The sequence below is a fragment of the Aplidium turbinatum genome, chromosome 11 (assembly GCF_918807975.1).
Source record: "Aplidium turbinatum chromosome 11, kaAplTurb1.1, whole genome shotgun sequence".
In the NCBI taxonomy this organism is placed as follows: domain Eukaryota; kingdom Metazoa; phylum Chordata; class Ascidiacea; order Aplousobranchia; family Polyclinidae; genus Aplidium; species Aplidium turbinatum.
In genome coordinates this window covers 19,341,560-19,367,751 of record NC_137482.1, presented here as the reverse complement: position 1 = coordinate 19,367,751, position 26,192 = coordinate 19,341,560, and the positions used below count along the sequence as shown (strand labels likewise).

Here is a 26,192-nt window from a genome sequence, read left to right as displayed (position 1 = left end):
AAACCAATTTGCAATGGTGCAATCACCGCTCGTGGTCTGACGATCTGGTCGGTCGAGTGGTGAGAACGACAGCTTGGCCAATAAGTTACTTGCAACCTTTTGCTTTGTGTCTTTTCCTACAAATAAGGAGCGCAACAGTGTTAGCAAAGTTTCAGGCAAGTGGGCTACATTAGAGCAGGAACGAGATTGAGTGCCGGTTGCGTAGCCGAGTGGTGAGAACGTCTGCGCAACTTTTGAAAGGACGTGCGTTCAACACCGCTCCAAAGCACGCGGCTGTGTCTCGGCAAAGACACTTAATGGCAGGCCAAAATAAGGGGAGCAGTTGACTCGAAGACTATATGTCACTTCGCTGCTTCCTATCGTCTGTTGTATCGCATCTGTGATAGCAGTGTTACTGTATGTTATGTATCGCAATGGGCGCACATAAAACGCGATTAACTTACTATTAATTATTATTATTGAGTGCGTCTATGCTTGAATAGCAGATGGAACATCATTTTTGATGAGCCTTGCCGCAGTTTTAATTATTTCTCTCTTTTGTGACTCTTCATTCTCCTCATGCCTTGTTTTTAGGTAGCCTAATGAGATCGGAGGATTTCGGATGTCTTCTCTCCCATAGTGACAATGTCATGAAGGCCCTGACCTTCAGCCATATGAATAGATTCACCGTATACTGCTTCTATAATTGGGTCGTCAGATATTTTGATCCATAAGGAAGGCAATCATCATTTTCTAAAAACTCCTTCATTTTAAATCTGAGGTCTGATATCGTTAATTTTTCTTCGTCATTCTGTTCAAGATGGAAACACATCTTTAGAAATGCCTGGTCCTGTTCCTTATCCAATCACAGTGGACCAAAACTTTGCCAAATGAAATAATTGCAGTATGAAATTTACTTTTAAATGAGCACCAACACTAACACTAATTTCATAAAAATTGAATAATTCAGTATTTGTACATCCGCCATTTTGAAAAAAATGGCGGAATTTCGAAAATAGCGGATAACTTTTTTTCACCAAAAAATTTTCACGGGGATTTTTTTTGGTCATTGTACACAATGAACAGAACCAATGTGCAAAATTTCAGCTTTACACCAATTAAGTCAAGGTAAAACCCTTCAACGACTGGACTAACACGGCTGTGCTTGCAAACCGGTTGGATTTTATGGTGATCGAATTCCCTGGCTTGTCTTTACTATTTGGTAGTAACGATAAACGTGTCTACTGTAAGGGAACGTTCAAATATTACGTAACGCCTTCGAGGGGGAGGGGGGGGTTTATGCAAAGCGTTACGTTAGCGTCACATCGGGGGGGAGGGGGTTCAAGCAAAACGTTACGTAACGCTTTCGAGTACGAAATGGTAGTTTTTTGTGCTGAATTCGTAGTGAAAAAGCGTTACATGGGGGAGGGGAGGATTGAAAAAAGCGATACGTTGGCGTTACATGGGGGAGGGGGGGGTCAAAAATTCGGAAAAAAAGCGTTACGTAATATTTGAACGTTCCCTAAGCGGACTTTTAAAGCCTGAATTGGACTCAGTAGTCATTTAAAATCTGATCGTTAGCGTTTTATGAGAAGACAATCTTCCTCGAAGACGAGCGATAGCCATGAGCCATCATTAGTAAATAATGAAACTTTCGCTCTTGACGCTTCTCCGGTTACCACAACCGGGGCGTGCAAAAAAACTACCACGAAAGAAAACTCTCCAAATATAAAAACATTCTGTCTGTACGATAGTCTACTTGTTTATAGTGTATTTGTTTTCTTGCTTTCGAGATGCGGTACCTGAACTCGCTTTGCCAACTAATTACGTCATCATAATTATGACAAATCAGAATCATTTTTTTAAGCTGACAAAAACGTTTTTTTCCAGTTATGCCGATCGACTGTTGTCCAGCCATGCGTCCGAGTACAGAGATTACAAATCCGCTACCCACCAGCAAAAACTGCTACCCACGTGCTAACCATCTTCTCAGACGTCTCCATGGAGGAAATGTTTTAAGCAATTGAGCAAATCTTCCAATCATTGATTGATTGAATCTTTATGCATGAACTGAGAAAGCTTCTTTGAGAGCTCAATCTTGGCAGTTTCGCATACTTGTAGAATCTTTGAACCAATGACGCAGACACAGTCACCGAGTCGGACAGCGTGAAGTTTTCGATTGTTGAAGTGATGCTTTGAAAGTTTTTCTATCGACTAAAAGAGGTAAAGGTCAGTCCCACACTTGATCCAAGCATTGGGGGGTAAAATAAGGTTCTCATTATACTCAGCCGTCGGCACAAACGAGAGTAGGGTGGCCAGTTCCTTTCTCTCGGCCGTCTTTCCTTCAGCAACTACCCCCTCCCAATTTATTACACCCTAGGTAGAGGCGAACGGTGTTTTTTTAACAACCAGCTTGAGCTGAGAGTCGCACCGGGGGCGATTTAAAAGATACAAGTGACTGCATTGCAATTGAAAAAGTTTATTCATGTTTGCAAGAAATGATGCATTTGTTACATAATTTATAACGGGTAGCCTGTATCACACGAAAGTCCAATAAAGGAAAAACTGTTGTTCAAAGTATTTTTTTTCATTTATTAAATTCAGCTGATGTTGTCTATTTTGTTAATACCCCTCATTTAAGAAACTAATTAAAACTGCTAAGCAGCTCCGTTCAAACATGTATTCATCGTTGTAGGCTACTGTAGGGCGGGGTACTTGCGGTACCTGATACGAATCATTCTGGTTTGGCACATAAACTATCAATCTAAAAAAATAACAAAGATGGTTTTTATTCACTAAATTATATTTGTTGATGTAGTAACGGTGTGTTTTCGTTGTCTTCACCCGACTTGGATTCAGGTTGGGAAGACTCCTCAGACTCATTGGGTGAATCGGTATGAATAGTTTTACTTCTGTGCCAGTCAATTAAATAGAATATGTAAACGATGGCGACCTGAAACAATAATAGTTTTTCGTGTACGTGACAATGCTTTGAAAGTGAATGGATATAATTAGAGTGTTGATGCCACAACGAACGAAACAAGCTAAGCATAGTTGGCTGAATGATTGCAGAAATATTTTGGACAAACAAAACGCTAGAGGGAGTTTTAACGTCCAACCTCATGGATGACTATAAAACACTTTTCTGAAAGTAAGTTATGAAATTACACTCAGCGAAAGTTGCTTGACTTTTACAGGCAAACACTGCTGTTGAACGCTTGAACTTGCCAAATCTATTTTGTCATGAAACAAACGAGCGCAGTCATTGATGAAGAAACCTAATGTTTAAGTATAATTTAAGCACAGAACTCCATTGGTAGCCCTTGCGGTAAAATCTTTGACAATATGATTACAGATTTAACAAAGAAAAGCATGAGCTGCAAGAAAAACGAGAGTGTGGTTTACAAAAACGAAAGAATAAGAAGAAACTAAAGTGGTATTTCTATTCTTTCGTTTTCGTAGTTATTAATAGTTGTTTCCTTACCACTTATGTTTCTCTTTATTAAATCTATAATTTGTTAAAGCTTTTATCAAGAGTTGCGAGTTGTTGACACAAAAACATTTCTTACCACAAACAAAATCATTGCTGCAAATATGGAAGTAACAGTTGGGTAATCATGTGAGTGACTCATCAAAGCACCGCCAATAACTGGCCCTATGAATTCACTGTAAAAGTTAAAAAAAAAAAAGTTAATCAATTAGAACAAGATGACATCATTTGTAGGCTGCTGTATTGTAAAGTGATGGTTAACAAACCTACTAATTTTTTGGTTTTAAACGTTGGATCTACCTGACCAACGAGCAATACATACACAAATCTAATATCAGTTTGCATCATGTCATTTCAGTGATGAATTGCGACTTTCGTTTGACAATAAATCTTGTAGAAAACTAAGCGTTACCAAGCGCAAAAGAAATCGCAAATTTGTGTAGAATATTTTTCACTAGAACAACTTCCAAAACATTGTCAGCAGAAAAAGGACATTAAAGTGAGCAAAGAACAGAATTAAGTTTAATGAAGAAAGCATTTAAAAATGTAAAAAGTAAGCAAAGAGCTTCAAGGATTTTCTTTCTCATCAATTAAAATAAAACAAGCAATCTTTGAAAATATGGAAAACACCACTATAGCTTTAAAGAAATGAAATATCTAGGGCTACTGTTCTTACCCGAAGAAGACCATGCCGTTGAAAACTCCCCCAACTAATCCGTAAGTACTGATGTTATCTTTCATTCCTCCAGACCTGTAAATTTTAGAGCCATAACATTTGAAAACACACTTTGAAAAGTTTCGTTGTGCGGCATGGGTTTACTGTATAACTTCTTACTGTATTTACTGTAGGTTTACTGTATAACCAAAAAATTAAGAACACAAAATGTTGATACTAAACTCATTTTCAGCAAGCGTTTCGAAGACTAAATTGTTTTCATCTTTAGTGCCATTAAATGAAAACAGTTTGATTTTGAAACGTATGCTGAACACGAGTTTAGTAACTTAGGCTATAGTAACCTATCTTTTTTTTTTTTATTAGATTGATTAAGCGCTTCAACATTAAGCTTTTAAAATAGTCATGCAGTATTTCAATTCTAAATTTATTTTCAAATCTGTGAACAAACCAGGGAAACAATATTCATTGGTGGTTGACTTTATTTTATCTCACTTCCAGCTAACGAGTGGAGAAACTGCTGGTGGGGATCCTCGGGTCCTTTACAAAAATAAATTGGGATCCTTGGGTCCTTTACAATTTTCAGTTAATTGACTGCAAGAAACTATTTTAGTACTGAACTGCTGGTGGGGATCCTCGGGTCCTTTACAAAAATAAATTGGGATCCTTGGGTCCTTTACAATTTTCAGTTAATTGACTGCAAGAAACTATTTTTGTACTGAAGAACTGCTTTTGGAGAATTTCTTCAAAATGCGGCACATACTTGTGAAGACTTGGAACCACTGATTATGGTCCCATTACGGAGGTGAATAGAATGAAGTTTGTGCCTTCATGCTTGTTGTTGAAGTGTTGCCTCTTCCTTCAATTCATTCTATTTATTGAGTGCCGCAACTGTATGGTTCACTATCCTAGTGGAACCCGTCCCGTTATCTCAGTGGTTACGCGCCCGGCTCAAGATCACGCGGCGCAAGTTCGACTTTCGAGGTGTGCGCTAGAGCAACGCACGTTAAGGACCGCTCTTCTTTCAGCGGCACCTAGTGAATGGAATAATTCCCGGGCAACAACACTTCAACAATCGAAAAACTTCACTCTGCCAATCTCGGTAACCGGCTCTGCGTCAAGAGCCTCTACAAGTATGCGAAACTACCAAAAATAACCAATCAAGGCTTTATCAGTCCGATGAAAAAATTCAAAACCAACCAATCTTTAAAGTGCGTTGTTCAAGTGCATCTGCATACGTCGCAAGTTAAAACTATCTTTGCGATATAAGTTTTTCTCATTGAGGAATCATTAAAGAAATCAGTTTTGAAGTTGTAATCTCTTCAATGTTAAGAATCTTGTCACAATCGTGTATAACAAAATGTCTTTTAAATTGTTGTAAGGAATAAAAAAAAGTACAAAACTTACACTGCAGAACGATTCAAGTCACTAAACGTTGGTACCACAGAGGCGCTTATACCGATTCCAAGAACAATCATGGATATCGAAATACTGACGATAGTTGGCTTGTCAAAATGAAGAAAGAAAAAAATGGGAGAAGGTCCAATAAGAAGAAAACTGATTCCTACCAAAATTCCTCCGCAAATCATAAATGATCTTTCTGAAATCTAACAAAAAAAAAATGGAAATCGTTGATAAAATGCTAGTAATTTGGTGCTGGGCTGAAATCGTTTTTGTTGCTGTATAAATTCTGCTTTTTAAAACTCACAACTTTTTTTTTATTGCTTGTTAGCATGAAAGTATTGCTTATATCAACAACAGAAAATATTAACATTCATACATACGGTAAGCATTGAAAAAGTTCTTGCATTTTTCACTTCACTACAAGCTAAGTTGTTCGAAGATCGCAAAACATTTTACAATTGAATCCCTTGTGAACAATCCTATTCTGTATTTATACGATATCGCGCTTCCATTCGGACTATAACTGTAACTTACTCCGTGGTTTTCGAGTAAACTAGACATTTGAAAAAACCGCTACATATGATATGAACAATCAAGTCGTTTGAGACTGGACAAAAGCCTTCGCTTAAATTGTTTCTATCACCATTGTTTTATTTATCGTCATATGTTATTATTTACAACTCTGCAATAAACGTTCGTTTTCTTGCGATATTCTTACCCTGGTTTTTGCAACGAGTCCAACCACAGGAGCAAAAAGTGTGTAAGCAACTGCCATTATAAGAAACATGATGCCAACGAGAACTGGGGAATTATTTGGAATCTGTTGCATGTGCAGAGAAAGTAGCGGCATGTTGAAATCCATTGCTGCCCACATAAAGCAAGTGAAGATTGCAGTAAAGGTGATGTTTGGAATTCTAAAAGATATTACTTTTTTGATTTCTACATTCCTTGATCGGATTGTCTATTCTACTCTGTCAGTTCATCATTTAAGATTGATTGAGGGAATCTTTATTCTCGGACTGAGATAGATTCTTTAAGAGCTTAATCCTGGCAGTTTCGCATGCTTGTAGAGGCTTTGGACCACTGACGCAGGCCCGGTCACCGAGATTGACAAACTGAAGTTTTCGATTGTTGAAGTGTTGTTGTCTGTGAATTATTTCATCTACTAGGTGCCGTTGAATGGAGAACTGTCCTTGATATAGGTTGCTCACACCTGGAGAGTTGAGCCAGCGCAGTTTCTTCGTTCGTCACGTCAGGGCTAAACTAATATTGTGCTATCGGTGCATTTTCACACGAAACGTGCAATCTTATACACAAGAGTTCATATTATAGAGTTAAACTACGGTACCCTTAAAACTCTCAATGTCATATAAAAATATCATAATAAGATAGGTAGGGGGAAGGTAGGGCAAAACGAACCATGTGGCAAAACGGTCTTTCATTTTTTTTAAAGACAGTTATCTCTCCAGCCACTTTTTCTACTTGAACATACGTCACCATTACACTGTTATTACGTCACCATTACTTTGCTCTTTGCTCCAGTTTGCATGAATTTCAAGGAGTACAAAATAGGCTGTGCCATGTTAATTTGACCAGTTAAAATTTTGATTTTGCTTAATTATTTGTTGGTGTTGCTACAGGCTAAAGCTCTGTTATCCGAAATGATTGCTGAAACTTAATCAATCAAGGCGTAAAATCTTGCATAAGGCAATTGCCACGGTGAGAAAGTAAAAAACAAAAAGAAATCGCTCAATTTGGTCAACCGCAGATATGACAACTGCAATTGAAGATGTTTAAACGACTTTCAATAAACCAATCTTTCAATAAATTGATCTAGTCTCAAACGAAAGAAGAAGAAGAATAAACCAACCGCAAAAGCACAACACGTGTCAAAAACCGCTTTCATTTGTTGACTCATTTGTAATATTATTTCAGGCTACTGATTTTCTTGGAAGAAATATGGGAAGAATGCTTGTGCTATTGAAACTTCTTTAAAGTGCATTTGCTTGAACATGTGTCCGGCAATCTAATTCAGGTGTACTCCTCTGGTTTCCAGGTAAGACTTCTTTCCTTACCATGATGAGTAACATGATCCCACTTCATATCAGAAGAAAAGGAGTAACAGCAAAAACAATCAAAAGAGTTTATTTCTACCAAAAAACGCACTTATCTGAAACATAATTAATTGAACAAGCTTCAAAAACCAATCGACTAAAATCACGAAAACCCATCTACACTAAAATTACCAACTACAACAATTTCGATCAGAATCATGGATGTAACCAATACTGGCACGCAGACTTGCCAAAGGGAGGAGACGTCATCACCGACCCAACAACGGCTCAGTCAGGATTTCACACAACAAGCAGACAAGACAAGAATGGGTGACAGCTAATAGGATCATTAGCAAACACGTCCGCATTGCCCAAACACTACATAGATGGGACACTGTCACCAGCTCTGTATGTTCACACTGCAAATCCAGTATTCAGGATGTAGATCACCTCGTCAAGGATTGCCCAGCCAACAAAATCAGTGGTGGATATGGAACAGTGCACGCATGTGGTGACATTTATTAAAGAATGGTTGAAGCGCCAAAGACACTGCATATGAGATGGCACACCAAACGACTCTACTACCACTACCGTGAAAAATATTGGTTGCAAAGAAACTTTATTGGCGAGAAAATAAATTGATATGCGAGTTTTAAGGCTGTGGGGTAAAATGAACCAAAACGTTTTTTTTTCGATTTAGGAAAAAAACTTAAAAGGTGAGCCTGAATAATTTTTGGCAGGAAGGAACCAAAATTGAAAAGTTTTCATTGCCAAATTTCCATAAAATCGATTTATTTTCTTCTTGACCGTTTTGCTCAACCTTTCCCTATGTAGCCTATCGTTATTTAGATTCATAAGGACTGAAAATAAATTAGCAGCGAGAAAAGCTTTTGTGAAGCATTGCGTTACAAGTTTAATCCACTATTTCGTTTGTACTTTTAAAAGTTTTACAGCACCGAACACCATTCAAACAACAACAATTTAACGAAGAAAATCATAAAAACTACGTACACTGGAGATTGTTTATTTAAGGTTAGCCAGAGCCATTGCGCAACCCGAAAGCTGAACAGGCATCATTAAAATCAACTTATAATAAAAAAAGTTCCAAAGCTGTACAGTAGCCTAGTAATTGGGCCTACTCGACTGCATATCACTTACTTCAATAAAGTTATAAATTGTTCACTTGATGCCGAAGCTGCCACATCGGGTAATGCATAATAATTTATGATCACCCCAAAAAACATCATTGCTCCGATCACAATAAATGGAAATTGGAAACCTCCTTCCTGCGCAGAAATTCAACGACTCTGTTAAAGGTTTGTAATTTCAAATAAAATGTATTGTTAAACCACAAGTTCCTACTTTTTACAACACTACCTTTGGCGTAACGAAAGCCGCAGCAGTTATGGAATTGCAAATGGTTTTTGTATTTGAGACCTACATCGGACCTTAAACACAACTTACAAGTTTAAGTATTAAGCTTACAGTTATTTAAAACCGAGAGTGCCATAAGTCAGTGCCAGGGGCAGATCCAGTAAGTAGCCTTGGGGAGGGGGCAATTAAAACAAAACACAATGATGTGTAGATCTAAATTAATCCAACCGTGTTTTTGTCGTATCCAGGCTTAAGTGGACGGGAAGGCAAGGAAGCCAATCTTCGTGTCCACCTTCAAGCAAGCCTTAAAGTGTCCTGCCAAAGACACAGCCGCATGCTCTTAAGCGGTATCGAACCGCGCCCTTTCGAGTGCCGTTCCAGGGCTCTCACCACTCGCTATGCAGAGTGGTGAGAGTGGCCAGTATGCAGAGTGGCCAATCCAACCGTGCAAACTGCAAACACACTGTGGGTAAAGGTACTTTTGTGTATTCTAAAAAAGGGAGTGGGGCGATTTTCCTAATCACTCCTCCTCTCCCTTGGATCCGCCACTGGTCAGTGGTTCTCAAACTGTGGGAATCATTGGAGAGTTTGGGCAACACTGCAATAAGTAAATAACGCTGCTGGTTTGCATTTCCAAAGCATGCAACTTTTAAAAATTGTTAAACGGTGTAATGGCGTAATTACTGATAATGTGTGTGAAAGTAATGATTACAATTTCTACACTCACACGTAGTGTAATTGACTAATTGACCGAATTCTGCTTGAAGTAAGCTTGTAAATGTAAAGCAACAACTTAAACGTGATCAAGCTGTAATTTTGTACTTAGAAAAGAAGGATCATCCAAGATAGTCCATGACACTTGTTACACAAATTTAGGAATTTTAATTTTTGATCTCTTGGAACATGGACATGAGCAATCACTTCTTGTATCTTAGTGTAAACTCCCAAACTGTGTTTTTAAAAAAATCAACAAATGCTTTATTTCTTCATGCTGTTGCCCACAAAATGCCTGGCTAGTTTAGCAAACTTATTTTTACCATATACAGCCATCCTCCAAGCAAAGGCCCAGTGATCATTCCAATTCCGGTAAAGACTTCTCCCAATCCCATAGCAAATGTCATTTCCTCTTTCCACACGTCAGCAATAGTCACTGTTGCTCCGGTATAGTACGCTGCGCAGCCCATGGCCTGAACAGCTCTTATGGCAAAGCAACCAATCGCGAAAGAAACTGCAGATGGGCAGCGAAACAGCTGGCTGAAAAAATACCAATCTCACATCGTGGTTAATCTGTTTAGAATCACGGAGCTGGTAATGATGATCTTACTGATATTATTTTTTTGTTACTTTTTTCTTTCAGTATGCTGAGAAAAAAAATCAAGACAGGTTCGGTATTTTTTGTATCGTTTTTGCAAGCATTATGCAATTATGCGTTGAGTATAAGCTACTGTATTTTGGCGATACACTACTGGTTTGTCTGTTCCACTTTCAATATGTGCATTGCCAAACCTCATGGTTGCATTACACTAAAGTAGCCTACATCTAATTGTCTATCACGTCTGAATTTTAGTCCTACAGTGGATTCGCAGTTGAAACCATTTTGATTGTATCGTATTTAGGCTACTGGAATTTTTTAGTTTGTTATTAAACCTATTTTTTATTGTATCCTATGCATGTATTAAAAAAATCAATTAAACCAAGACAATACAATGTAAACCACAAGTTTAGCTATGAGTAGCCTAAAGTGAAATTTATTACCTGAAACCGAAGGAGCAAATGCTTGATACGACTAGTCCAGTCAATATCATATTCTTTGAGCCAGTTTTCGAAACTAACTTCCCGAATATTGGACAGAAGACAACATTGATAATTGCGTAACAACCGAAAATGAATCCAACGACAAATTCACTGACACCATGATGGTTAATTGCCTGCAATAAATAAAGATTTTTATTACAGTACGTACATACATATTGTATACCATGGCGCATATAAACTACGGACTATAATTATTACTCTTGGCTTATCACTTGTAGAACAGCAGTGGCGGATCCAGGGGGGTGATTGAGACAATGTTCACCCTAAAACACAGATAACCGAATTCATTCATCGTATATGTGCAAGGTCGGATAAATGTGGACATACACATCATTGTGTTTTGTTGAAATACTCCCTCCTCCCCTGCCAAACGCTATTTGCTGGATCCGCCCAGCTGCACAGATTCATTCTTACAAGTTAACACATCGGACCCTATTGTTGCTGACCAATTATTTTGAAGCCCAATTTTTTTTATTGATATTAGCAACATCCAAATCTCACAAGCATTGGTATTGGAACACCATTCAATAATGGAACTAAAAGTTTGGGTCGGGTAGGAGAGACAAGCGCAAGAGCCCTCTAGTCGCGTTTTTTATGTTAAAGGTGTATATAGGCCTACTGTAAGCATCACAGCAGGGAAACAACCTGTGAAACCTTATTCTGGTACTTGCAAAAGATGCCACTTTTATATTATTTTATCGTCTGGCTACGTTGAAACGATGTAAGAATGATAGCTTTGGCTATTAAGGGTAAACTGTTTGATTCCTGCGAGATATACCCGACTAAAAGATTAATGTTATATTATGCCAGACTTACTTCTTGAGAAAAGAACGAAGATAAAATGGATAAGCTTGCATTGGAAGCACAGTTAACATAACACACTCCCAATAGAGCAATCCATTGGGCTTTTGAAAACTTTCCAATCGCTCTTTTCCATTTCTTCCAAAAGGTCATGTCATAATCTAGATTACTCATTTCGGAATTAAAATCCTCCTCACTTTCCAGAGGACCACTAATTGGTGGCATGGTCGAAATTGATGACCCAGCTATCAGGCTATTTGGGGTACTGGCTTTAAAGCTATATAGATCTGAATCGTCGTCTTGAATTCTCTCTTGCGTATCTTTTATTTTAATATTCTTGTCTTTTCTCGGTGAGTTAGAAAAATCTTGAAACATCGATTGGCACTCATTTCTGTTGACGCACGCACAAGGGCCGGAACAAGAACAATTCAAAAAACAAACATCGTGAGCTTGCCAAGGAGGAGAGATTTCTTCATCTGTGATTCGACTCATGGACCCATAACCTTTCGATGTTTTACTCACCTGAATTATACATACGCCTGAATTATTCATCGTTTAACATCGCATTTACATATAGCATGATGCTATTATAACTATAGCGAAATCGATTCTTAATACATTACAATAAGAGGTTAGATTGTTTTGCAAATGCCAGCATTTGATGAATGCAACCGTGTTGATGACTGGACATTAAAAGAAAAAGAATTTTGATCTGCCCATACACAGTACAGTAAAAAATTAAAAAGTCTGCGAATTGAGTTATTTTATTTTACTAAGCCAACCAAGAACTTTTTAACAGTTACGAATTTGGAGGAGGCTATCTTTAAAAAAAATGCCACGCTCAAGCTTGGGATTCGCTCCAGCTCCAAGATACCAGTGATGATGTCCCATAAACATAGCATTTTGTTCCGGATGACAAGTGTGGTAGCTTATTTCATAGCGGCAATCGTGTGCAGTTATTTACCTGTTTGAAACAAATAAAAAGAGTAGGCCTATTTTTGTTTTCACTTACCTCAATATTGAGGAAAGTATCCCTGTTTCCATAACTAGACGGGAATTCTCGGCTAGATCTTGCATCAATGAATGAATGGTTGACAGAAAACTGTTAAGCAAAATAAGTATTTTTTTAAGTTTACAAGAACGATAAACTATGTAGTTCATTGTAGGCTAATACGCAAAATTTAAATTTTGTACCAGTGTAGTTTTTTTTAACCTAAATACAAGAAGTTGATTACCCTCATCAAATCGTAATAGTTTAATTTACTTGATTTTTTCGACAAGGTTTCACACAGATGTTTTGTGGTCTCAGTAGGCATAGCCTACATTCTTGCAAAAGTTTTTCAATACGAACAGAGCTGTTAAGAGAAATATTATTCGCTATTATTCTGGGAGTAATTCATGAATTTAAATCAACGTCATAAATCTTTACAAGAATCTGTAGCCTACTTTTCGTTTAAAATTACTCTCCCTCAGCCAAGAATACTGTAAAGTACCGTTAGTTCTACACACCTTGTCACTGCTAAAGGCATTCCAACGATTTTCCACCAAAGAAGTCATGATTAGAACAAAAAAAAATGATTAATTGAAAGTAAGGTGATGCAAACGTGATGAAATTTGCTGCACAAGAATGAAAATTAGCTTCTTGACACATCGGCTCTCGTTTCTAGCGTTAATATTGCAACTTTACTTTTGCAGTTATCAGATGCAGCCACTGCAACGTTGTAACGATGCAACCTTGCTACTACTGCTAGAAACGATAATATTTCTGATGAACATCCAAACTTTTCAGTATTCGCATACTCTCATAATCTTTTTAAACCGTTGCGGAGTTTTAGGCTACTTCTGTATGCTTAGGTTATCCCTCCCTCAAAGGGAACTTATTACTTTAAAAACCGTCCTCACTCAACTTTCTTGTAGCTTTATGACGTATCTACTGCTTGACAGCAGCAACATACAATCCTGGATTTTTCAACTACATTCCTTACAATGTCAGAGAAAAAAAAACATTTTACAAATAGCAATACCAACAACGGTACACACCTTTCACAAAACGTCTTGAAAAAACGCTTTGATTTTTAGGCTTTTGCTGTTTTGCCTGCAGCATTAAAAACTGTGTGGTTGCAAAGCTTTGGATTGAAGCATTGCGCTGATTTACCAAATTTTGTTAAGAAGTGCGGTATATTTGTTTCACAACACTTGTGCCAATGTTTTTTTCCAAATAGCACTTGGTTGGATTTCATTATCTCCCATGGTTTAGAAATAACGCGCAGTTTTTAAAGGAGAATTAAAACGTCTCATTGTTGAATTTGGCTCCACAATTGGAACAGAAATCCAACAATAGGATCTGTCCAAACGATATTTAGTTTGTTAAACTTGATATTTAGTTTGTTATTGATCATATTTATTGTTTTGTAAAGGTTGTTTTAAAGCAAGTTAGGCTAATCAAAGGGGACATATCATCTACAACTGCTTAATCACCACAGTTGATCTCTTTCAATAGGAATTTATTTTATTAAGTTAATGCATAATTATGTTACAAGGTACAATCAAAGAAGGGTTCTGAGTGGAAAAATTTGTCTCTTTGCACGCCCATTAATTTACCCAGAAGGTCTACTAAACTGCGCCATTAGATGCGTCGGTCACATTAAATAACGTGTCCAGTTGATGAAAATGACCTGTTGTCCCATTGTAAGATGCCGTCCTCAAATGCAAAAAATAAGCTAATTTTTTCAAGCTGCTTCACTGACTACGTTTTGTCCTAATAACTGCCAAACATCCATATTATTCTATCATGCTTTTTTAAGCCTGTTTCATCAAGCATGTGAAAAAATATCTTCAAGATAAGTGACCTAGCTTTTTTGACTGCCAAAAAACACACTTTCCTTCACAAATCAGCTTTGCGTGTGAATTGAATGATTCCATGTCTAGTATGAGCTATGAACCACATGGCCTGCAACACGTCATCTGCGTTGTCCTCGCTTGATCAACCAAGCGTGCAAGACTAAGTGCAAGACCAAGTTTAAGACCGAATGCAAAATGATTTTTCCTGGATTTTATCTGCAATGCATATAACATTGCAGAAAATTTTGTTTATTTAAAAAAAAAAAATTTGCAAATTAGTTGAAATTTGCTGACACTTTGGAAAAATAAGGTCATTTTCGGATTTAGCACCCCCCGAAAAAACATAAGAACATCAAAAAGAATTAGTTGCTCAATGCCCAGTGTTATCGTCATGCAGAAGCAGTTTCCGCTTTCTATTGCAATTCTTACAGCTGTATAAATAATGATAAGTCCTGTATTAATTGTTGTTTACTTTTTAGTATATGTGAAACTACAAAGTTACCGCTCCAGAAAATCTCTGTCATTTCGTTTTCTTTCGAACTGAATTTCTTTGTAAAGATTCCACTGCGTTTCGTGTAGCTCTGTGTGCTAGTGGCTAGCTACCAGCTCACTTCTCTGTGTTGTAAAATTCATGGAAGTACTGAAACAGCCAAAGCACCAAACCGTATTTGTTTTACGTCATTCAAATTAGTAGGCTAATAAATAAAAACTGATTTTATTGGAAAAAATAGGCTGACATTGTTTGTTTGTTTGTTTGGTTTATCTTTATCCTGCATTGCGGGAAAGCGGACTTGAGCGCTATGCATCGGTGTACGCCTTCCGACGTACACCTGACCCACGCTGCAGCCGACGGCAATGTCTGTTTCCGGTTGTCTACTCTACTTAGGCTATGACTTAAATTTGGTAGGCTACTACCCATTACTCGAAATCGATCACTGGGTAGAGGCAATTATCGTAAAGTTTCTTGCCCAAAGAAACAACAGCAAGTGCGGGTGTTAAAAGAAACATTCAGTGCAATCCAATAGGCGTACTATAATCAAAGCGTAGAAATCAATTAAACGTTTAGAAAAAAAGTGGTAACTGTTAACTTTGATTAGATGTTTACACACTAGGCCAGGGAACGGAACGCATGACTCGCGAGCAGGATTGTCAGATTAGTTGTAGCCTTCCCTTCCAGATTGCATGTCAGTTTGATTCTAAATTTATTCTAGACATTTCATTTTAAGTCTAAAACAAAATACCATTAAATACGCAGTGTATGTTGTAAATATGATATAACTTACAATAAGTAGTGGTGAGAATCTTTATGTTGAAATGAAAATATCCCTACGATAAGATGATGCCAACACATTTTTTATCAAGTTTTGTAGCCTTTGTTCACCCCAATTTTATATCTGTGCCTGCGTGCTTGTTGAAAAAGTTTGTCAAATGATTGGCAGTGTAAACGATGTATGCTAACAAATGAAAACAGCAAGTGAAAGAGCAACTGTTTTTTTTCTTTATATCATTAGAATTTTTGAAAAATGTACGTAGGGTTGCCTCCTGCTGAGAAGCCTTGCCCAGTTTTTGCCCGTTTGTGTAAGAGCTACCTTTTAAGTCAGGGGTGGGGAACCTGCGGCCCGCGGGCCGAATGCGGCCCGCGTAACTGTTCTATGTGGCCCGCGTCAAAATTTCGTAAAAAATTTTTTTTTTTTTTTTGCAAAAGTGAAATCATTTGAAGCTAAATTACCTGTGGAAAGTACAACTTGAAAACAATAACACCGCACATTTTCCTACCTTGCAAGAGCAAAAGCTTTCTACAACAGCCAAATATAGGCTACCCATTGCCTATGTATGTGTCAATCTTATGGAGACATTTAATGCAAGATTTTTGGACATAAAGAGTAAAGAAATGGAGTTAGATATTTTTGCCTCTCCTTTCAATGTGGTTGCAACTGATGTTCCTAGTAACTTCCAACATGAAATAGTAGAGCTCCAGAGTGACGGTACGCTGAAAGCGATGTACCAAAACATTCCAATGCTCAACTTTTATCAACGCTACATAAATGCTGATGATTTTCCAGTCATGCGGAAACATGCTTTGAAATATGTGTCTCTGTTTGGAAGCACCTACCGTTGCGAGCAGTTTTTTTTCCAAATTGAATCTAACAAAAAGTCGGCTTCGCTCCAGACTGACTGATAAAAACGTGGAGATGTAGTTAAGAGTTGCAACATCTTCCGTGTCAGCAGACATCACACGACTCACCAAAAATAAAAACTTTCAGCCATCCCACTAGCTGTGAAAGTGAAATAAATCATTGTCTACTTCGCTGCATTTTTTTATCTGTAAATAAAATTTCGAAATTTTAGTGGCCCGCCTGTGTTATTTCTCATTTTATGTGGCCCGCAATACTAAAAAGGTTCCCCACCCCTGTTTTAAGTTAATCGCTGTATATCTGCTAAAAAATTTCATACCGTAGGCTACATACAAATATTAGCCTACCCTAAAAGTGTTTCCAGAAAGCACTATAATTCATTATTTGAGTGTAATTTTGCAAACATTTTCCAGGGGGCATGCCTTCGGACCCCCTAGAATACGCGTGCCTTCGAAACGTTCTTACCCCCCACGAGTTTTATTGCTTCCCTTCAATCCCTTGCTCAACCCACCAGGATACGCCACTGCGTAGAGCCATATTCTTCCTAGAATAAACTTCACATACGCTTGGATTTTTGAACTTCTTGTCTAACTTCTTCGATGCAACAAAATATGAAAATCAATAAATACCGTACCGGTACTTAACAATAACTACGGTACTGTATTCTGTAACAACCTAAAAACATAACAGATTAAAAGTAAACTTAACATACATGGTAATATAACCCAGTGTTAAGTGTGCGGAAAGTCCTGTCAGCTAACAAAGTTGCGTCACACTTCTCACAGACAGGCTTTCGCACCAAAGAGCGTGCAATTCAGCAACAAAGTTTCAAACAAAGAGACGGAACTAGTGCAGAAAGTTACGCGCACGCGTTGCAGCCACTAAATGCAATAAAAAAAAGACAATTATCGAAACAATCTAGACTTGTCTAAACAATCCCAATTTGCTTCTAAAAATTATTCCAGATTCCAGACATTTTTTTCCCTACTAGACAGTTCGTTTTGATTCCGGATCTGGAATCAATTATTCCAATCTGACAGCCCTGCTCGCGAGCTATAATATGGCTCATTTGATGACGGCACCTGGCTCGCAAATAAATTCAACTTTGTATAGTTCAAAACGCAAAAATTTTAGATTAAATTTTCATCACAATTTAGAGCTGAAAATAGGCTCAGAATGCACCAAATTAAATTTAATTTTTCAAATTTTTTTATAGAGGCCCCCCAAGCCCCCCGCTGTTTTTACCGTCTTCAGCCAAGACGCAGCCACACGTTATGTAGCTCTCACTGAAATACATTTCAAAAATATGCAGCTTTTATGGCTCTCTCACTTTAAAACGTTTCCGACTCTTGCATTAGGCCAGGCGCGGATCTAGGAGTTTTTTTTGGGGGGGGCCAGAAAATTTGAAAATGAATTAAAAAGTAATAAAGATAAAACAGATATGAACAATCAGTGGCGTAGCCAGGAATTTGGGGGCCTCCCCCAGAAAATTTTGAAAAATTACTTTGAATTTGGTGCATTCTGAGAGCATTTTCAACAAAAATATGGGTATAAATATTCCTGTAAAATGGTGCTGTCCGGTGGCATAGCAAAAGGATAAGATCATGTTTTCTTCGGCATTTTTTCGGTAATAAAGCTAAGTCTCTATGTTTTCTTGTTGCTAATTCCTGGCTGAGATGTTTGGTATTGGCAAAACTTGCGCTTTCAATGCAGTTTCGCTTAAAATTAGGCAAACTTTGTTTTAGAGACATAGAGACTGAAAGCATCATTCTCAATATCGTGACGTCACACGCGTGCCAAAGGGGGGGTTGTAAGTCCGCTGTGGGACTAATATCAGCTGTTTAGAAGCATATCAAACCATTCAACAATTTCTCACAAAATTTCGGGGGGGGCCCGGGCCCCTTGGGCCCCCCCCATAAATCCGCGCCTGCATTAGGCTATGCCTTTTTATCACTACACTGCCGCTTCGTTCTAAAGAGCAAAACAAATGTCCTTGTTTCAAAACAATTTCCTTTCTGTGTTGTATGGATATAAACAATATCATTAGTTAGCTTTACGAGTTGGTTTAAGGTTATTCCAACTTCCCATGCAAGTAACCAAACAGGAGAATCCGTTACTTTACATTGATTCAGCGTGCGACGTTGAATCTATGTAAAAATGACAGATTTTGCTGTCCCAGGTAACTTGACAAACATCATTATTCACTTCACTGCACGCCTCGAGTTGAACCACAAAATTCTGTCTGTGGTTTCATAAAACTTGCTCGCGCGAGCGTGATCATGATTTTAGTCTGCGTGATTTGTTTCAGCGAATTTCGCTTCGTGTCTTTGCAAATTTGGTGAAGCCGGTTAGAAACTTTTTACCACACAGCATTCAAATTTATCTTTATGGCAGAAGTTCTCAAACTGTGCGTCACGACGCCCTGGTGCGCCGTTTTAATTTTCCAAAGGCATTACACTAGGATTCCGATTGGTATCCAAACTCAATTGTGAATTGTGATAATAAAATGCTTACACGTTACAGATATTATTATTCCTTGACATGTGCGTTCGAGATCATTGTTATAAAAGTGTAGGAATGACAAGAGCTGTAGCCCACCAGAAAATGCCAATTTTCACACTCAGCCATGTCATTCTTGTAAGCAAAGGTGGGCAGTAGCTATTTACTTTTTGAGTAACTTGTAACGATAACTGCGTTACTATTTTCCAAAAGTAACGAAACGCGGTAACACGCTTTTGTACTGAAAGTTCAGTTTCTAATTGCCGTCCATTTCTCTGCACGTGTTTGTGGCATGCTTTATGCGTGTTTGCTGCGAGTTGCGCAATAATACATTCTTCTCGCAGCTGTAGCGGCGTAGCACTGCTCATGCGCGGTGCTGCTTTTATTTTGTGGTCTTGCGGAAAAAAGTTGCCGTATTGGCGAATTCAACGCCAAAATCCAGAAATCTGGCGATTTTTGAAGACGTTTAGCTTCATATTTATGGTTTGGCGATTTGATTTTTTTTGGGCGATTTTTGAGAACTGATTTGGCTAAATTAATTGTTTTTAGCGATTATAAAATATTTTTAATATACAAATATTTACGCTGTAGGCTACTTGGCGCAATTGTTATTTTTGTGTACTTTGGTGGTTTTATTTTTCAAACAGTATTTTTTTCATTTAAATTGGACGTGCATGCAAAGCTGGCCAGGTGCAGAATTTTATGTTTAGATTTGTGAGTAACTGAAAGTAACTAGTAGGCCTAACTGTAACTAGTAACTTTTTAAAAATCGATAATGGCAACTCAGTTACTATTTTAGCCAGGTAGGCCTAACTGTAACTCAGTTACTATTGAAAGTAACTTTGCCCATCTTTGCTTGTAAGGAGATTTCTCTTGTGGAAACTTCTGTTTTGCTTAGGCTATACCTTGCTCGTCTTTTGAGCTACGTGTTCCACATTGACCATCAACACTCTTGAAAACAGGTCACAAGACAGCATAGTCATAGCAGATGTATTGTTAAACCTGCTTGATAGTAAGCTAATCTTATGTTGTAGGCCAGTGATTCTCAACGTGGTCCAGGTGGACCACTAGTGGTCAACCTGGACTTTTTATTGGTCCCCAGAGAGTTCTACAAATCCTTAATAAAACGTAGCCTACTTCAAAATTGTATCATTCACTACAGTAAATTATGTAAGGCAGGGGTCACCAAATGGCGGCCCGCCACGCTGTATCGCTTCGGCCCGCGGAAGGTATCAGCGTACAAGTATAACCAAAAATACTTTTCTTGAGGGAGTTAAAGAGCACGAAGGCAAAAAATACTTTCCTGGAAGCATATTTTCGCATTGCATACGATTCCACCGACCGACCAATCAGATTATAGTTCTAGGTGGGGGTTGCTTAAAGTTATTCCAATGCGATGTCCAGCCACACTGTCCCAGGGGTTGATTAAAACGTCTGTTTTCGAATTTTGAAATTGTCTGTGAGCATAGGGTTGCTTATTTTAAGTTTGCAATTGTCATGTAAACACTAGTGCGAGTTTCACTGTTATTGTGTTTCACGAGCAGTGTTCTCTTTATGCAAGTTTTTGTTGGCAAAATGGGTCGGTGTGCCAACTCAATTTATAATAAATTGGCAATATATTACATTTAAATTTAGAGACTTTTTCTGATTGTATTATGAAAATATTTAGCTTAGTAGGCTACGCCTAGTGCAAAACGTTTTTTTTTTTAAGAAATATGGAACGCTTCACGATTTTGCGTGTCATCCTTGCGCAGGAGCCATGCTAATCTGTATCGTTCCAATTATAGTATATGTACTGCCGGAGCAAGTACTGCAAAATGTTGTTAATCAACAAATTCTTGCCACGCTGATGAGCACCGCAAGTGACAGTTGTCTATAATAAAAGAAAGACGGTTTTATAGATTCTCACAAAAAAGGATGAAAAACCAACTCATTGCTTTTTTCGAGGGAAGACTGTTTATAAATTACGATTTTTCGGTGGTTTTCACAAGCGTTTGTTTCATGGTACCTGGTGTGATGATGTCTAGTTTAGCGTTGGTGGTGCCTTCAACATTTAGTTGCAGAATGGTCACTCCTTGACCTACAACAGCTGGTGCTGTTCGCCCTGACAAGGGCGCTGTGCTTGGTCTGGGGGTGCCATTCTGATGATTGTTCTTCCGCATAACTTTATAGCGACAGTTGTAGCAAGTTTAGTTTCCCAAAGTCGGTACTTGCGGGGGCGGCCACGTGGAGGTACTTGCTTTCGTCGGCAGAGAGTGCTGCTTGTGAGTGTGGTGAAATGCAGACGGCAGCACACATTATCAAGGATTGCCGGCTGTACAGACCTCCTCATGGTATGGAAGGCCTAGTTTTCATCGATGACGACACCAGGCAGTGGTTAACCAACGGATGCCCTGACATATAGCGACAACACGAGAGAAGATGGTAGGCCTACCTGGTTTCTTCTTCCCTGTTATTGGAGCCTATTTTTCGCTGATATGTTTGCAGGTCACTATTGTTGCCTGTATTGCGATGCGTCAAACATTTCCTTGTTTACTGAAACTGTTAATTGCAAGATATCTTTTGCGAAGCGAAGTAACAACACCACTCTTGCTTGGCGATGAATATTCTGATGAAACCGCTCGTCTCGCTATAAGTGCACAAAACAAGTGGCCTCTATTTATTAGGCATTGTTAAAAAAGTCAAAAGTGTTGTAAAAGGAGCTTGGCCTGGCAGTAGCGTTGTTCGATTAATTTTGTTGCTACGGTATTCTAACATAAATATGAACAACATGTAACGCTGGATACTGGGTACGAAATGCGTTCTTTTCTAGCATAAGAGTCAACCTACTTAACATTTTATTAGTGCGGCCCGCCACAGCTCTCCTTAGTGCCAAAGTGGCCCGCATGCAAAAAAGGTTGGTGACCCCTGATGTAAGGACTGCAAACCGGTATAAGCAATTTATGTGGCGTGAAGACATCAACAGAAGACTAACTATCTGATTAAAACTGAATGATTTTGTCAAAATATGTTAGATTTTGGCTACTTGTGCAAAAATACCAAAGCCAAGTTAGTCGCTATAACTGCGAACTGTTCTATTGAAACTATAGGCTATGTGCATAATGTTTTGTTAGAATAAAATTTGAAATTCAAACAGTTAAGGTTAAGTGTGCAAATCAAGAGGGTTTGGTTATTTTGGTTAATTAGTCAATTACGTATTATTTTATTACGGTAAGGACTAAGATCGAACACGCCCTTGAGTTTTCTGACCTATGTGCAATACACTTTTCGACTACTGGCGTTCATAAGGTGTCAACATAGGAAAGTGGTCCATCGGATATTTCTTTATAAAATATGGTCCATAGGCCAAAAAAGGTTGAGAATCACTGTTGTAGGCTACACGTAGCCTACAGTAATTTACAGCAATTAAGTTATCAATTCTTTTTCGTTATTCTTTTATTTTCCGACATTCATTTTCAAAAAATATTTTCTACAGCAATCTAAATACCCCACTACACAAGCTGATTGTTCTACATAGCTTCCATCTTACTACGTCGAAATAATGTAAAAAGAACAACCTGTCTTTGCTGGGCCAGCATCTGCAATCTTATCCTTACTTTGCAGTGCGCTGCAAAAATAGTACAGTTAGACTCCAGTGACATTGACACCCATCAATTACAATCGCTTTCGATTACTTGCCTTGAAAACTCTGCTTTCAAAGCGCACCAATATTTGATCTGTAAAGTAAAGTTTTCAACTGGCAGCTACACTACAGTGTAATTTTAACTTAAACAAAATACAAAAAGCTATTTTGTTGATACTTCAGTAGATCTAGAAGTTTTGTTAATTGCATCGCAGAATGATGTGATTTGTAAACCACCACCCATACTAGATACTACCACTTCCACGTAACTGCCCAGACAGCAAATCCGTCACTTTTGCATTGATTTAACGTCTTCGAAAGTTAAAGAAATGACAAACTTTGCACTCTGGGATGGCTGCGCCAGTGTAGTGTCAAATTAGATAAGAAGACCTAAAGTTTACAATACATTCTCTGCTTCTGCTCTATTAGTAGTCTGAATCGAACCAGGGTCGTATCACAATTTACGACAATAACTTAAAACTGGTGGCTGTGGTAGCGTTTTTTTTTTTTTTTTTCTTCAGAAATAGTGCAAACAGCCGAAGCTAAAAAAGAACAGAGATTCAGAGAATTTATGAATCCCTGAAAAAGAAAAGTGATTGCTTTATATTTTGTGAATTTACCTTTGAGGTACGACAAATCGAACTGAAGTAGGTTACAAATACTTAATACGGAATAAGTCAAACAGCTTAAAACAAGCGTATGGTTTTCAAGTCTGCACGGCTCTTTCGTTGCAGCAGTCTCAAGACTGAGAAAAAAATGTGGTAATCCTGAAATAAAGCCATTGCTCACTCAGCTACATTGCTGTATTCCATTTTTAATAAAAATATAGCTAAGGTATAAAGTACGCCTTGTATTTGTATGGGGAAGGTAGGAAAACCTCTCACAAAATTTTGAATTTTCATTGTTACGTAAAAAATACTACATGCGCAAAGTTTTTGTTCATTGTATTACAACAGCTGCTTTGTTGTTGGCGTTCTTCATTTGTTACAATGTGTGCGTATTTTGGCGTCGTTTTTGACACAGGAGGGGACCGAACGCTTACTACCAGTTTTAAATGTTCTCCCACATAAGGGGGGTCTGGGCGGCAAAGCCCCTCAGAAGCTGACAACACTACGGTACCTTCAGCCCCTCCCCCCTAGAGAAAAATAGTTCCCGCGCCACTGGATAGCCTAAATGTGAAATTTTATACCACATTGAAAGAGTTTGCCGCATTAAACGCTTTCTGGTCCTATTTTTAAGAGCAATCACTAAACATAGGGGCTTACGAATGGACTTCGAGGAGGCCCGAGACGGTGCTCTTACGGCCCTGCCATTGACAATAAGTATGACCACCAACGATACCGTAAAAGTTAAACTGAGTTGACTACTCATGTGCCATGGCTAGGATAGGCTATTAGTTTGAAGATCTGCGGAATATGGGGCCAGGCAACGGGCATTGGAAATAACTAAGTTATCTTTGATTAGGCTGTTTGAATCTTTATCCTCGGACCGGGATAGCTTTTTTTGTGAGTTTAATCCTGGTAGTTTTGCCTACTTATAAAGACTTTGAAGCACTGTCGCAGGTCCGGTCACAGAGTGAAGTTTCTGATAGTTGAAGTGTTGTTAAAGGGAAATTATTACATCCATTAGATGTCGCTGAATGGAGAGCACTCCTTATAGGCCTAATGCGTTGCTCAAGCACACACCTCGAGTTCGTTTGGACACGAGTTTTCTTGTCTTGCTTTTTTTGAAATTATTTTGTAGCCTACCTCTATTTAAAAGGATGTCCCAGCAATAAATCCTTTTTGGAGCTAAATAGTTGGAACGCCGATTCAATCTAATCAAAAAATACAGATAGGCCTAAGGTAGAATTAAAGAAGAAAATAGGTTAGCTGTCGAAGCATTTGCTGAACATGACTTTAGTACCGTATCTACGTTTTGGATTCTTTATGTATTTAATATCCTCTTTTGCTCTTGAATTTGCACTTTTTTTTTAAATGTTAACACGCATTTTCAGGGTAGGCTAAACTAGGCCTACACACAGCAACCTACAAAAGCATGGCCAATCAATGTAAGTTAGCTTAACTTGCGTAGGTAGCTTCTCACAAGAGTAGGCCTACCCCGGACAGGTAAACCCGTTGATTCCGAAATTGATTCTGACGTTAAATCCATGTAAAAATGACGGACTTTGCTGTCTTTTAGGCTAATCTAATGGACTGTGTAAGTTTCGTGAAAATAACGCAAGATGGTGGTTCTGGGTTTCTCTCGAGTCGGCGAAGGCTTGTGATGTTGATCCGTCCCGATAGCTCAGTTGGTTATGCGCCGACTACCAGTAAAATCTTGATGAAGAAACTTGCAAAATCAAGCAGTGCTGGTTCGACTCTGGGGTTACGCTTATGCAACGCATCTGAGAATTGCTTTCTATTTAGCGGCACCAAGTAGATGGGAAGTTTTATATACACCTCTTCAACAAGCGGAAACTTTATTCTGTCAATCTCGGTGTCCGGGTGTGTGTCAGTTATTCAAAGCCTCCTACAAGCAGGGATGTGGCCACGGAGGGTAATTGCCTTCCAAAAGTTTTATCTTGCCCCTCAAAAAATATGTTTAAATATATTAAATAGGTTATGTGACGTTTTAATACAATTATAATTTATGACGTTTGCCCCCCTAAGCTAAAGTTTTCTTTCTAGTTAGGCAACGTCACTGCCTAACTATGCGAAAACTACAAGAAGCTTTCTCAGTCCGAAGATAAAGATTCCGACAATCAATTGAACAGCCTCTGCTACAAAAAGATAGTTAAATTACAACTAAGCTACCTTTGTAGAGAAGCAAAACTGACAAAGGATAAGAGTGAATGAAATGACCTTGATTGACAGTGGGAATCTTTATCATTGGGCTAAGATAGCTTCTGAGAGCTTGATTCTGGCAGTTTTGTATGGGCCTACTTGTGAAGAAATTGAACCAAAGACGTAGGCCCGTCAGCGGTCACCGAGTTATGACAGAGCGAAATTTCCGATTGTTGTTGTCTGTGAATTATTCCATCTACTAGGTGCCGCTAAATGGAGAGCTGTCCTTGATATGAGTTGCTCAAACGCACACCTGGAGAGTCGAACCAGAGTTGCTTAATTGTAAAGCTTATCAGTTGATGAAGTCAGGCGCTTAACCAACTAATTTACCGGGGCGGACTGAGTGTCAGCAGTAGGTCTGAAGTGGAAAGGAGCGTTCTTCCTGGCTATCAGCATAAGGCTGCGCAGGCTAGGCTACTTACTAGCAGTATTTGATAGTTCAGAAAAACGCAAAATATTTCCTTGTATTAACCTAGCTTGTCCGCTCCAATAGGCATAGCTAAGCGGATAAATACTCAAGTCTGCAATCTAAGGAATGGAAAGCCAAGGAACGGTAGTCTGGTACTCTAGTTCAACAAGACAGGTGGAGTGGAGCAACGTACTGTACTAAAAAAAATTAACGTTTAGTGTCACCAAATGAATAACATAACGCCATTTTTATATGTTTCTCGGCAGGCGAT

The 26,192-nt window shown here is 38.4% G+C and overlaps 1 protein-coding gene and 1 non-coding gene across 2 annotated transcripts; both read right to left on the bottom strand.

Moving 5' to 3' along the window:
- Nucleotides 1-2,448: 2,448 nt before the first annotated feature.
- LOC145779826 (MFS-type transporter SLC18B1-like) lies at nt 2,449-13,208 on the bottom strand. Its single transcript, XM_082591477.1, has 11 exons — nt 13,100-13,208; nt 12,603-12,692; nt 11,606-12,112; nt 10,730-10,902; nt 10,012-10,228; nt 8,759-8,886; nt 6,265-6,460; nt 5,550-5,749; nt 4,146-4,220; nt 3,549-3,645; nt 2,449-2,932 (listed from the first exon to the last, which is right to left on the bottom strand). Exons 1-11 carry the CDS (start codon nt 13,145-13,147, stop codon nt 2,780-2,782), a joined length of 1,884 nt encoding a protein of 627 aa, XP_082447603.1. The 5' UTR covers nt 13,148-13,208; the 3' UTR covers nt 2,449-2,779.
- Nucleotides 13,209-20,774: 7,566 nt separating this feature from the next.
- Nucleotides 20,775-20,876, bottom strand: LOC145780423 (U6 spliceosomal RNA). Its single transcript, XR_014290652.1, has one exon. It is a non-coding gene; the product is annotated as a U6 spliceosomal RNA (small nuclear RNA).
- Nucleotides 20,877-26,192: the final 5,316 nt, after the last annotated feature.

What these genes read in the sequence shown, in the direction of transcription:
- LOC145779826 (XM_082591477.1), bottom strand. Translation starts at nt 13,147, where the DNA reads ATGACTTCTTTGGTGGAAAATCGTTGGAATGCCTTTAGCAGTGACAAG. An exon ending in ATACTTTCCTCAATATTGAG is followed by an intron (nt 12,113 to 12,602) that starts GTAAGTGAAAAC and finishes TGTATAATTCAG; the next exon opens with GTGAGTAAAACATCGAAAGG. An exon ending in AACGGCATGGTCTTCTTCGG is followed by an intron (nt 3,646 to 4,145) that starts GTAAGAACAGTA and finishes TAACTTTTACAG; the next exon opens with TGAATTCATAGGGCCAGTTA.